The following is a 14,400-nucleotide window of genomic DNA, read 5'->3' on the forward strand; positions in this document are numbered from 1 at the left end:
TCCGCCATGAAAGAAGTATATAGTACATATTTTACAGATTCCTCTCAGACGTTGGAAGTATCACAAACAATATCTATGGGTAATTTTAAATGACAATATTAGCCTGAAGATTAGAAAGAGCAATGCAGAAAATTTCTTACTTCTCAGAAAGAAATCACGATTATGTACATACTAAGATATTGCATTACAAACAATATCTATGGGTGATTTTAAATGACAATATTAGCCTGAAGATTAGAAAGAGCAATGCAGAAAATTTCTTACTTCTCAAAAAGAAATCACAATTATGTACATACCAAGATATTGCATTAGATGAGAAACAGACCATAAGAAATGACACAAATAAGATATATGCTGTAGAGTAGCCTTATAAGGCCTCCCTTCAAGTGATACATTTATAACAAAACACCACCGTAGCACTTCTTAATGTCATCCATCTCAATGTCATAGGAGATGCTATCCAATCTTTTTGGGTAAAGCGGACAATCGTAGAGGACAAAATACGTCCAATACAAAATGTTCATCAGCAGTAAAGGAGTTATATTTATTCCTGTTTGATATGATACTTCATATGTCTCACATCATTCTTAATGCACATTTGGGTTGAGGTAGGGGAAAAACAAATGGATTAGGCCGACTATCTATTTCCACCAATTCTTGGTATCTATGTCAATTTAGGAAGGAAAACAAAGGAAGAAAAAAAATGTATGTGTACTTTGTTTACAAGTCTGTGAAATGCGAGTTAGGAGCTGAAGAATCAAATATGGATCTGTTATCCCATCTAGCACACTGGAAAGCACATTGAACAAAGATTTTAGGCCCCCTAAATCACGAAAAAATAGTACTCCAACTTCGAATTCCAATCAGATCCTCCTCCAATGTTTAGAATCCACACCTCCTTTTCCCTGCTTAAGACTTAAAAAACATAGATCTCATCTTGGGTCCAAAACCATGGCACGTTGAACTCCATAGCTTGCACTACAACAATTCCTTGATTCTCCCAGGTATCTAGTATCGAACACAAAAACTGTTAGGGACTTGGATAGTATGGGCTGCCTAAAGTCCCACATCGAGTAAAATGGGAAACTTGATGGGTATTTAAGTAGCTTGGTTCTTCCCCCTTAACAGCTAGCTTTTAAGGGTGGGTTCCCCAAGTTGCTTGGATCCTAACAATTGGTATCAAAGCTGGTTGTCGGCTTCACGAAAAGGGCTACCTATGGAGGGGCTGACCGGTGGAGGGGCTGACCAGAAAGGCCGAGTGAAGCATCATAGAGTGCAGCCGCCGGGACGTTGGCTCTCAGGGGCGGTGCTATGTTAGGGACTTGGATAGTATGGGCTGCCTAAAGTCCCACATCAAGTAAAATGGGAAACTTGATGGGGTATTTAAGTAGCTTGGTTCTTCCCCCTTAAGAGCTAGCTTTTAAGGGTGGGTTCCCCAAGTTGCTTGGATCCTAACAAAAACAGACCCAAAGAGAACACGATCTACACTACAAAATAAATATAATTTCTTCGATAAAGAAAGAACATTAAAGAAGATAATTCTACAGAAACATCACAAGGCAAGGGCTTAAAGCTAGTATCTCAGTAAAATCATGACTAAATCAGAACGAGAAAAAGGAAATCAAAACCCTAACTATCGAAACCAGTACCTCTGAATATCCTTCTTTTGAGAGAGGAGGCACTCAAAGATGCATTCTTTGCAAAAGACGTGGCCTTTCTGGCAGGAGAGAGGATCGATGAAGGGTTTGAGGCAGAGGGAGCAAGCGTCGAAGGGCTTAATCGAATCTTTGCCAAGCCGCTCCTTTTGAGTCCCGTACCCTAACTTTTTCTTCTCATCGTAGGTGAAGAACGCGAGGTCGTTGTTGTTCTTCGAGTGACGCTGAGGCATCTCTAGGATCACAAAGGGGATTGAACTGAAAGGGGGCAGATCGAAACCCTAACCCTTGAATCGAAAGGGGATCGACTTGAGTCGAGGGCGAAGGACTTGGTTATTTATCATAGGAGGAGTCATTATCATATTTGGAATTTTTTTTACAAACTAACCCCTATGTGGGTTAGGATTTGCGTGGTGAGTCCTTTAGTATAAATTTGGTATTTTACGTATCATTTCCCCCTTAATATGAGACTTACTTTTTCTGAATTCATTTTAGTATATTTAATTTTATTCTTTTCTTTGAGAGAGGATAAACAAAATTGTATAGCCAAAATCATAAATTTAATGGAGGAGTCTTCATAAATTAAGTAGATTAAAATGCCGTTGGATTAAAGAGCAGTAATTTAAAAAATTTGTGGACTGAGTATTAAGAGAAATTTCCTTTAAAAAAGTAAATTATGCAGTGTTACTATACCAAATTTATTATTACAGGAAGAAGTTGGCTTTTTGGGAGGAACAACCCTAATAGTTTGACATTTATAGAGTAACTTATTTCAAGAAAGGAAAAAAAAATCCAATGCTAGCCTAAGGGGCTGTTTGGTTGGTTTCCTAAAAACCAAAAAAAAGGAAATTGAGTCATGGAAATCAAAAAAGTGCAATTTCCACCATTTCCATCCCTAAAACTAACCCACAACATCCAATAAAATATTATTTTCATCATACAACTCATCCACATCATCCAATAAAATATTATTTTCATCCAACAACTCATCTCATATCATCCAATAAAATAAACCAAACAACTTTTATGGGTCACATCATCCAACTCAACTCATCTCCATCTCATCTCATCTTTAAAAATAACTCACATCATCCAATAATATTGTGACAACTCATCTCATCTCATCTCCATTTCATCTCCACCCATTTCCTCCAAAAAAAACAAGGAAATTGATTTCCTTAAGTGTGAGTCACATCATCCAATAATATAATGACAACTCATCTCATCCCATCTCATCTCCTATTTTTAAGATTGAACCAAACACAAGAATAGGACCTATTATAAGAAATATGTTTCTTATTCTTTGATTTCCTTCTTTTTTAGCCAATCAAACAACCATCCAACAACTTTTCTTAAAAAATCATTCACATCATCCAATAATATTGTGACAACTCATCTTATCTCATCTCCTATTATTTGATTTCCTTCTTTTTTAGCCAACCAAACAACCATAAAACAATTATTTAAGGAAATAGGTTTCTTATTCCTTAATTTCCTTCTTTTTTTTGCAAACAAACAGCCCCTAAGCCCCGCAGTTAACACTATCCTTCTGAAAGAAGAGAATAATTCTTGCAACATTACTTTTGCCTGATGGTATCCCATTCAAATTGCATCAAGCAGAGATTTCAAAACATTTATATCAAGCATTCAAATTTAATCTGAACGTCTCTAAATATCAAGATTCACATTACTTACAGCAGTACACTCAGAATGATACACCTTATATATCAAACAGATAATCAATCGACGGCAATAACATACAGATAATCAATCGACGGCAATAACATACACAGGATCCTGGTCACATACAAGACATAGTTCAATGTAACCTGGACCTATTATGTTTAAGTTCAATCTACCACGTTTAACTTCAATCCAACATGTAGAAAGAGATAATAGAGAGAGCAAAACCCTAACTTGTTGTTTATTGAGATAATAAGAGAGATAGATATAGCCATACAAATAGGGTTAATGTTAACGGGTAATAGCTCATTAACCCAATACCCAATACTTAATTTAACACTCCCCCTCAAACTGGTGCATAGATATTTATCATGCCCAGCTTGTCACATATAGTAGAGAACACCTTTGAAGAAGTAGTCTTGGTAAGAATATCAGCAAGTTGCTGTGAGGACGAAGTGAATATGAGAGATACTATCTTCTTCTCCCAAGCATCTCTAATAAAATTACAGTCAACTTCAATATGTTTTGTCCTCTCATGAAACACAGGATTCTGTGCAATATAAATGACAGATTGGTTGTCACAATGCATTGGCATGGGTCCAGGCTGAACAAGACCAAGCTCTGTCATAAATTTTCGTAGCCACACCATCTCACAAGCAGTGTGAGCCATTGCTCTATATTCGGTCTCTGCACTAGATCGTGACACTATATCTTGTTTCTTGCTTCTCCAAGTTATAAGATTACTTCCAATAAAAGTACAGAATCCTGAGGTAGACTTTCGGTCTCCCATGTTTCCTGCGTAGCCAACATCAGAGAAAGTCGAAATGTGAGTATGCCCATGCTTCTTATATAGCAATCCCTTACCAGGATAACTCTTGACATATGCCAAAATTTCCAGAGCTGCTGTCCAATGAACCTCTCTAGGTTTGTGCATAAACCTGCTCACTACACCTACTGCAAAAGTAATATCAGGTCTGGTAACTGTCAAATATATTAGCTTCCCAATTAGTCTCCTATATCAGGTCTGGTAACTGTCAAATATATTAGCTTCCCAATTAGTCTCCTATATTGTCCAGCATCATCTAGTAGAGAGGTATCATCACGCCACAAATCAACCAGCATCATCTAGTAGAGAGGTATCATCACGCCACAAATCAATATTTGCCTCCATTGGAGTGCTTGCAGGTTTGCATTCCAAGAGACCCGCTTTTTCTAATAAATCTAGCACATACTTCATTTGGGACAACAACAGGTCATGCTTTTGATATGCAACTTCAATCCCAAGAAAATACTTTGGCTTTCCCATGTCCTTAGTGATAAATAACGGTTTAGATACTCCTTAGTCTCAGCTAAGGAAACAGAGTCACTCCCAGTCAGCAGAATATCATCAACATATACGGCTAAAATAACCAAACCAGTTGTTGTACGTCGAAGAAAGACAGAATGATCAGACTGACATCGTTGGAAACCAACATTAGAAATAACCTTGCTGAACTTATCAAACCAAGCTCGAGAACTTTGCTTTAACCCATAGATGACCTTTCTCAGCCTACATATAATATTCTCTCCCTGAGCAACATACCCAGGAGGTTGCTCCATATAAATCTCCTCGTCCAAACCATAAAGGAAAGCATTCTTCACATCTAGTTGGTGCATCACCCAATCCATATTAACAGCCAGAGAGAAAAGAATTCTGATGGAGTTAAGACGAGCAACGGGAGAAAAGGTTTCAAAATAGTCGACGCCATATGTTTGGGTATAACCTTTAGCAACCAGGCGAGCTTTGTAACGGTCAACAGACCGATCGGGGCGATATTTCAGGATATACACCCATCTGCAACCAACCACAGTCGCTCCAGTAGGAAGAGAAACCAAGTCCCAAGTTTCTCTAGAAAGTAATGCATTCATTTCCTCATCCATAGCCTGCTTCTAAGCTGGTACTAACATAGCTTCCTCATGTGACCTGGGTATAGATACAGTGGACAAGGACAAAGCAAACTGACGAAAAGATGAGCTGAGACGGTCATAAGAGACAAAAAGAGAGATATGATATTTCGGGCAAGACCGTTTGCCTTTTTGAAGAGCAATAGGGATATCCAAGTCAGAAGGAATAGATGTCTCAACATGAGATGGACCAGCAGCTGGAGATGAAGAGACCGATAGCTAGAGATGAAGATTTAGCAGGAGCAGATTCAGGGGCATGTACTTTCGGGCGACAAGAGTATGTCAGTAGAGACTTCGGTGCAGGAGCTACAGGAGCATGTAATGGAATAGTAGTAGGAGCAGAGGAAGGTAGTGGTACCTCTGGACACCTAATACTAGTGGAAGCAGACGAAAAATAGGGGACAAACTCAAAAAAGGTGACATCAGCAGACGCGAAATATTTCCTGGTAGATGGATGATAACACCTATACCCTTTTTGAGTACGAGAGTATCCAACAAAAACACATTTGATGGATCTAGAAGACAACTTATCCAAACCAGCAATTAAATCCTGAACAAAACACGTAGAACCAAAGACACGGGGAATCATAAAGAATTATTTTTTATCAGGATAAAGACAATTGAATGGTATTAAACCATCAAGGACAGAGGAAGGCATGCGATTAATCAAATAATTTACAGTGAGAACAACATCAGATCATAAATACTTTGAAATATTCATATGTATTATTAGTGTTCTAGCAACATCTAGAATATGCCTATGCTTCCTCTCAGCAACTCTATTTTGTTGTTGTAGGCATCGAAAATTGCCTATAGGTCTCCACGAACAGCTCAGTGTTAAGGAACGACAATGAACGTCACTATCTGGTTCACAGGAGTTCGATTGACGTCGGTGAACGCTTGAAGTGAATCAACGAACTACGTGAGCTGACAGAATTTTGGAATAACGAAGGCACAGGCTAATCGAGAGCCCCGCGATGTTTACAAAAAGAACAACGTCTTTCGTGTCTCGTTCGTTCTACAGATAATCCAACCATCAGGGCCGATAGAACTCTTCGTCAGAATTCCAACGCAATTCGAATCACTAAAATCCGGGTTCGGACGAAGAATTTACAGCGGGGTGTCCTAGATTTTTAGGGACACCCCAGGGGTGTCCTAGACTTTTGGGGACGCCCCAGGGGTGTCCTAGACTTTTGGGGACGCCCCAGGGGATTTTTGGGAACGCCCCAGGGGTGTCCTAGATTTTTGGGGACGCCCCATGGGTGTCCTAGACTTTTGGGGACGCCCCATGGGTGTCCTAGATTTTTGGGGACGCTCCAGGGGTGTCCTAGATTTTTGGGGACGCCCCAGGGGTGTCCTAGACTTTTGGGGACGTCCCAGGGGTGTCCTAGATTTTTGGGGACGCCCCAGGGGTATCCTAGATTTTTGGGGACGCCCCAGGGGTGTTGCCTATAAATAGAAGCCTTAGGCCTCACTTTTTCAGGATCTGGATTTTTGGAGAATTGGCGAAACCCTGCTGGAGTGAAGAGTGATCGAGCACTTCAACACAAGAGAGCTCTTCATCAGATCTACATCGCCCGCATCCGTTCCTTAGCATTACCCCTCGTCGGTAATCCTAAGAAGAGCAAATATCTCGCTTTATCCGAGATAGGCGCTCCAAGTTTCTAGATCTCCTCGCGGATCGACGAAGCTCTGCCCGATTTTTCTGGATCAGATCTGATTGCCAGGTAGTCCACGGATATCGACGTCCCCGTCACAGGCTAAAGACCCACGCAAGCAAGAGACGATAAACGGATCTTGTGTTTATTTTCAAGAAAGTTGTAATTTTTATTTTTGTTATTTGAATTCATTTGTAACGTTTGAAGTTTTAATGAAATCAATGATGAAGGTAACTTTTGACGAAAACAAGCTGGCGACCACAGTGGGAGCCAACGGCCTCGCTGCAGAGGCCGTCGTGACGCAACCGGCATTCAAGATCCGGTTGAACGAAGAGATCGAATACGAGTTTGATCAACAAAAGTTTGAAGAGTACCTCTCTTCCTCCTCCTCCAGATCCGCCTCTCCAAACAGGCGCATGAAGACTTCATCTTCCAGAAATGCTCACGGGACCTCCGACTTGAAGATCCGAGATCCCCTTGCTGTTGCATCTACTCCCCGCGACGTTCCTATGACGTCCAACACGGTTGAAGCCGCAGATCCAGATCTGCCCTCCGTCGTAAAGACAAGTGTCGAAGGTGCTCTAGCTTTGTCGAAGAGAGCACGCCAAAGACGGCGTCAACGCCTTGCGCGACAGTTGGCCAAGGCTGCAGAATCGATGGACGAGATCCGCTACAATGAGGATCTAAAGTCCAGACAGCGCCAAGAGCAACAATGGCGCACAACCAACTCCTCTTCCAAGACAGAGGCGAACGAATGGGTTCGTGTCAAGAGGACTCGCTCAACCCTCAAAGAGCAAATCAAGAAACGCCGCGCATTGCTCGCGCATGCCCGAGTCCTTCTGCAGAAAGCGGAAGAGATGCAGAAAGAAGAGACGGTCAAGAGGCCGTCAAAACATAAGCGGATGTGGGTGCCAAAGGCAAAACCGGCGCCAAAGGCAAAAGTGGATGGAATTGCCGTTCAACCTTTATCAAATCTAGATTCCGTTTCCCTTGCCCCCGCACCTCCGGCGGAGTCAGGTAAGAACGTGGATCCTTCAAGATCCAGGGTTCCTTTGAAAGGTCGCCTTGGTCCTTTACCGGAGTACCGAGGTAAAGCACCTGTCAAGGAACGATTGGGACCGTTGAAAAGTCCCCAAACAACAAACCCGACTGGGGGTCGTGCTAATCCCCCCAAGAAAGATAACAAAGGGAAAGCCCCTGTTACCGACCGCATTGGATTGCGTGTCGAAGTTCAAGAGCCCGTTAAGTTTTCACGCTCGTAAAAGCGTAGACTTGAACGAGCGACTTCTGAAAACGCTAATAAAGCGTCATTTCCCCAGAGGAAAACACATTCGTCTGATGATGATGGTGTTATACCTGGGAGGTCATGTCAACACTCTATGGGTTGCTCCAGTTATCAAATTGATGAGTTGTACTATAGAGCTGGGGGTGCGGGTAAGTCTCGAAAGAGAGATACTCGAAACACGGAATCCCACTATCCGTGTGCCAACATAATCAAGGCGGTGCTGTCGGAATGCTGCTGTGCTAAAGCCCCAAGGAGAGTTTCGGTGTTCGAAAAAATTTCCATCGGTACGTCCGAGACCAAGCCAAGACGTTTCTGTAGGAAGAAGCCTGTTCGCCAAGAGGACGAGTTCCTGGAGGTGTCTGCTAATATGACCGGCAGAGGGAAATCGACACGACACTCTAGCTCAGATCAACTTGCCGAAGCAGCCCAACGCATGACTCGATTGCGGTCAGGGATCAATAGGCGAAAGAATTACCAAAGGATGCAAAAGGGACTTCGTTTGGAAGAGGAGGCGTCAGATGCTGGTTCAGACTCCTACTCGGCTATAGCATCCGATGACACGACGTCTAGTACGGGGCAACCTTACGAGTCACTCATGATCAGCGCCGAACAAGTAACCAAGATGCTTGAAGATGCCCTAGCTAAGCAGAAGGAAAGTTTCAAGTTCGAGATGGAGATGGCCATGCAGCAAATGAGAGAGATGCATGACCAGCAAATCGCGGCACTGACAATTCACCAAGGAGAACCCAGTCGTCGCAATAATCCGAATCAAGAGGAGAATGAACGGGGAGAGGTCCATATCCAAGGGAGTGGGAATCAATTCCATATCCGGCAAAGTTCAACCTGATCAACTTCACGCCGTTCGACGGAAAGGGTTCCCCTACCCAACACCTAATATACTTCAAGTCCCACTTGGGCACGATCTCCGGCAATGAACCCTTAATGGTGCGGTCATTCGTTGGCACTCTTCGCGGAGCGGCCTTCGATTGGTATCGTCGCCTCAAGCCGGGGAGTATCAGCAGTTGGGACGACATGGAGGATATGTTTCTGACGAACTTCTTCGACGACGACACTAAGGTCTCAATCGGCACTCTGTTTGATGAGAAGCAGAAGAATGGTGAGACAGTCGAAAACTTCGTGAAGAGATTCCGAAATAAAGCAATGAATTGCAGGGATCCGGTCAGCGAAGATTTCATCCTCGAGACCTGTCATAACAATCTTTCATTGGACATCCTGTAAGCCATGGGAATGGCACCGCCAAAGACCTGGAAGGATCTGAAGGTGCGTGGGGAACGAGCCGAACGATTCCTTAAGAGGAAGAAGGCAGAAAGGGGCCAAATAGCAAATAACGCTCCGCAACATAACTTTTTCCCTAAGGGAAAGGGAAAAGCACATGCGAATGCTGTGGACGCGAATCAAACATTCAAGGTGCAAGCACAACCGCAACAACAGCAACAAAAGGCGCCACAACAATCAAGGTGGCAGCAACAGCCCCAGAAGCAAAAGGCTTCAGAACCAAAGTTTCTAAAGGTCTATTCATTCAAAGAGGATGAAGTTCCCGGTATTTTTAAATACCTTATCGAGAACAACAAGATCAAGTTGCCTCCGGTCCAGGATCAAGAAGACGCTAAAAGAATTAATGATCCAAAGTACTGCGCATTCCACAGAGCGGTGCACCATCCTACCAAGGCATGCTACGCCCTTAAAGATAAGATTCAAGCTCTGATCGATGTCGGGGTCATCACTATGAAACAACCCAAGGAGAAGAAAGTGGGTGCGAATGCAGTGTCGATTAGCTTCGGCTCTGTTCCCTTGAACTGGTTCCAACATGAACCAGTGATAAATGCAACAGTAAAGACGGTGAATGATGATCCACAGCCAGAAAGGACTTGTACCGCACACAGCCCCGAATGGTGAGATTCTTTGGGTTCACCCAGATTTGATTGGAGATGAACAGTGGACTGGATCCTCTTCCAAGAAAAAGTCAAAAGGAAAAGGTAAGTCTTGTTATGGAGCTTCTGCTATTCCAGGGGAAGATGACGAAGCAATGCCTGCTTTCTCATTTCCCGACAATGAACATGGGAATGAGTATGGTCGACTGGATGGGGTGGAGATGATTACAACTACCCCCGCACTCGCTGAGAGGACCCAACAGGAGCCCCTGCACCAAGATGTTCGAATCCCGAGGCAGTCTCGATTCAATCAGCAGATTGGAAGAGATAAACCGGGAGATTCAAACATTTCATACCACTTCGATGTTATGACCCAATTGGCTAACATCCCAGTAAAAGTGACTCTACACGAGTTATCACGTCTCTCCAAAAACACTAGGGATGCGTTCAACATTACTCCTGACCAGCTCACTCAAATAGTTCAAGAAGCACTAATCAAGCAGAAAGAAGAATTTGAGGGCAAGATGGAATCGGCTATGCGGCAAATAAGAGAGTTGCAAGCTGAAAGGCATAAATTTCCTAAATCGGATCATCAGGCTGGGCCTAGCTGTTGCGTTACCCCAACCACGCCTATTCCAGATAGGACAAATACCAATGGTCCGAATTTGAATATGGTTGTTAAGACTGATTCTCCCCTCGATAACATTGGGAGTGGTACGACCAGATCCTTCAATGACACTGGGGGTGGCCCAATTCCTACCTCTCGACATCATGAAAGTAAAGACGAAAAGCAGAAGGAAATCGAGTCTGTCACCACCTCGACTAGACGCTATCCTAAAAGACAGAGGGTCGAAGAAAGCCAATCAGAGTTCGTACCCAGGTTCGCTGCTGATCAAGCGTCACAACGACAGTCGTGGAAGCGATCGCCACAACAGTCAATTCAGATAAAACGATACTCTTTCGAGGATGATGAGGTTCCAGCCATCCTCAAGTACCTCCTAAAAAGCGACAAAATCAAGCTCCCACCTATTAAAAGCCAGGAGGAAGCCAATGAGAGTTCAGACCCAAATTATTGTGAATACCACAGGAAGATCCTTCATCCCACCAAGGCCTGCTTTGCTTTAAAGAAAAGCATCCAGACCTTAGTTGAAGCCGGCGTCTCGACGGCAGAACAAACCGAATAAGAGTGACCATCACACTCCGACAAGTATATGAGTATAAACTGCTTCTTTCGAAACTCCAACGGGTATATGAGCTGCACGAAAGGAACGGGGACATCAACAACGCTGGGCGCCGACATCAAGTCAGGACGGTGAAGAATGAGCCACGCCATCAGATACGCATAAGGAAGCTCGACCTTCACACAAGTAAGCTCGGTCGACGGTTCAGAACCCACCTGCTCAAAACCGTTGACCAGATACCTAAGCCCACAATGAATGTCAGCAACCATTGCTGGGAGCAGGGAAAGCTCCCTCCCATAAGCTAGCTGAACTGCGGGGAAGAGCACCTCGAGAGGTAAGGCGTCTAAAGACCGGTACGGAACAACACACTTCTTCAACCAGAGGGCAATGTAGCCTGCTAGCAGAGCCCGGGGCTCGATGGACTTCTGTGCACGGCGGAGGAACGAACGAAACTTGGTTCCTGCAGGAAAAGCTCCCTCAGCACAGGCAATGGTGTAAGAATGAGCCTCAGCCTTCTCCATCAACTCATTAATGGCGGGAGGGGGAGAATGAGCCTCAGCCTTCTCCATCAACTCATTAATGGCGGTAGGGGTCAGGACATCTAACTCACGAAGGGGCTCGCCGGAGTCACCCTCCAAATTAGGGAACAGATAGACAGCAAACTGCTTCAAGCTGATTTGCCTTTTCTTCTTCGCTGGAGGAGAAATCTTGATCAAGGAGGTATAATAATGACAAGTGATGTCCCAAAGAGTATCATGCATGTCGGGAGTATCCTTCTTCAACCACCCCAACTGCTGGTTCGAGGGAAAGTACTCCTGATATGGACAATCCCCCATTGGAAGACCAGAAACCTGATACATCTCATGTAAGGCCAACCCTAACTCTCCGCCGCTGGTCATGAACGTGTTACTGTCGGGCATGTATGTCTCCAACAACGCCAAGAAATGGCGGCAGCTGACCGGAAGTCCGTACATGGTGGCCCGTATAGGTGCATACAATCCTCTGCTCTTCAAATCCTTCTCCCAGCGCCCCAAGACGTAACTGGTCATGCGTGTCCACCATCCCTTGGCTTGTGAGAAAGCCCAACCATAGCATCTGTAATCTGGTGGAGGTAACCTTCTCCCAAGATGAGCCAGACGATTCTTCACAGTAGGAGCAGCTACTGATACCTCGCCTGGGGGTGCAGTGTCAAGACCCATAATCCCTAGTCGAAGACCGCGAATATCATGATACCCAGTAGAACCAGGAATCTTATGATGAGAGGTATATCCACACTGAACTCGCTCAGCATCATAGGTAAGAGGCCAAGACATATGTCGCTCCACGGCCTGTCCCTCCAAATGGGTGAAAGAATATTGACGAGGAATGGAGGGAATATACAGGAGAGCTCCTTCGTCGAGAGTCAGCCAATGCTCCTTGATAAGAGTCAATGTAGCAGGATCCTCAATGTGATCTCCGAACAGAAAACCGGGCTTCTTTAAAGCCTGAGTGGAAAGCCTATGTATTCGGAATCATAGCACAAAGTCTTAGAGAATTCACTCTCTTAGCACAACGTTACATGCGGAATGGATTTAGACAATCCGCATGCTAGCCCGATGCAAACGGTGATCGGTAAAGGCACATCAAACCCGTTGAAGGCTGGGGGTTTGCCAAAAATCCCAAAGTCTATGTCTAACACACATTGCCGGTTTAGTCTTTCGCCGATTGAAAAAGACACCAGGGTCTAAACCTAGGGAATTTTATTCCGAAGCCTAAGAAGGGATAAGTCGTCGTCTAATACGCGACGCGGGGTACCTTTTCCCTATAAGAAATGGTTAAGCCTATGTATTCAAAATCATAGCATCAAGTCTAAGAAAAGCGATTTTCTTAGCACAACGTTACATGTGAGACGGGTTTTAATAATTCACATGCTAGTCCGATTCAAACGGTAATCGGTAAAGACATATCAAACCCGTTGATGGCTGGGGGTTTGCCAAAAAAAACCTGTAAATCTTATCATAGCTGGGTTCAAAGTAAATAAAGAAATATCATGAAAGAAGCAAATGCGGAGTCTCTAGTAATAGATCAAGGACACAAAATCGCCCCAATATACCAGAAGACTTGAATTAGCCAAGCAAGGCAAGTCCGAAACCTCGACCCTCGCGAAGGAGGGTGTCGGCCCTTCCCGAATGACCCGCGAAGGGGTCAAACGAGGGTATGACAAAACCACCAAGTCCGAAACCTCGACCCCTGCGAAGGAGGGTGTTGGCCCTTCCCGAATGACCCGCGAAGGGACCAAACGAGGGTATGACAAAACCACCAAGTCCGAAACCTCGACCCCCGCGAAGGAGGGTGTCGGCCCTTCCCGAAGGCAACTGACGGCTAAGAACATGAGACTCTAAACTAGAAAGCCTGTCTACATAGCTCTGCTCAAATTCTGCCTGCAGACTAGCTCGGACAGAGTCTTCGGAACTGCTTAAGATCTTCACGGCTTCATTCTTCAGCTTCATCAATCTCTCCTGTGTAGATCCCAGCTTCTCGAGCGTCTGTTCACGAGCCCCGCGAAGGAGGGTGTCGGTTCTTCCTTCATGACCCGCGAAGGGATCAATCGGGGATACAAAAAAAAACAAAAAAAAATCCCACCCCTAAAGAAGGAAGCCGCTGGAGGGGAGGATGCTGCGGGAACTTCTTCCTCGCTAGGCTGCGAATGGGATCGACTCGATAGAGTCAGAAAGCTCATAAAAAGCGAGATAAGATCAGTCACGGGATAATTGGAGAGACGATTTTGAGTGTCCTACACTGGAAGAACAGTATGCATCATCACGTAAATAACGTGGTGACATACACCGACCTATAAGGTGTAGGACGACACAAAATCGCCCCAATATACCAGAAGACTTGAATTAGCCAAGCAAGCCAAGTCCGAAACCTCGACCCCCGCGAAGGAGGGTGTCGGCCCTTTCCGAATGACCCGCGAAGGGGCCAAACGAGGGTATGACAAAACCACCAAGTCCGAAACCTCGACCCCCGCGAAGGAGGGTGTCGGTTCTTCCTTCATGACCCGCGAAGGGATCAATCGGGGATACAAAAATAAAAAAAAAATTCCCACCCCCAAAAAAGGAA

The 14,400-nt window shown here is 44.4% G+C and overlaps 2 protein-coding genes across 2 annotated transcripts in view; both read right to left on the reverse strand.

Annotated features, from left to right (window-relative positions):
- The window catches only part of LOC109833262 (nitric oxide synthase-interacting protein), a 4,010-nt gene extending 2,030 nt beyond the window's left edge, over positions 1-1,980 (reverse strand). The window contains exon 1 of the mRNA XM_020400875.1: positions 1,650-1,980. Coding sequence (XP_020256464.1) covers positions 1,650-1,888 — 239 coding nt within the window. The 5' untranslated portion in view covers positions 1,889-1,980. The remainder of the gene's footprint in view (positions 1-1,649) is intronic.
- On the reverse strand, positions 3,685-4,575 carry LOC109834724 (uncharacterized mitochondrial protein AtMg00810-like). The gene is made up of 2 exons (XM_020402748.1): positions 4,455-4,575; positions 3,685-4,319 (listed from the first exon to the last, which is right to left on the reverse strand). The coding sequence occupies exons 1-2, from the start codon at positions 4,573-4,575 to the stop codon at positions 3,685-3,687; spliced, it is 756 nt and encodes a 251-aa protein (XP_020258337.1).

The sequence above is a fragment of the Asparagus officinalis genome, chromosome 3, assembly GCF_001876935.1.
Source record: "Asparagus officinalis chromosome 3, Aspof.V1, whole genome shotgun sequence".
Taxonomy (NCBI): domain Eukaryota; kingdom Viridiplantae; phylum Streptophyta; class Magnoliopsida; order Asparagales; family Asparagaceae; genus Asparagus; species Asparagus officinalis.

What these genes read in the sequence shown, in the direction of transcription:
- LOC109834724 (XM_020402748.1), bottom strand. Translation starts at nt 4,575, where the DNA reads ATGAAGTATGTGCTAGATTTATTAGAAAAAGCGGGTCTCTTGGAATGC. An exon ending in CTCTCTACTAGATGATGCTG is followed by an intron (nt 4,320 to 4,454) that starts GTTGATTTGTGG and finishes TATATTTGACAG; the next exon opens with TTACCAGACCTGATATTACT.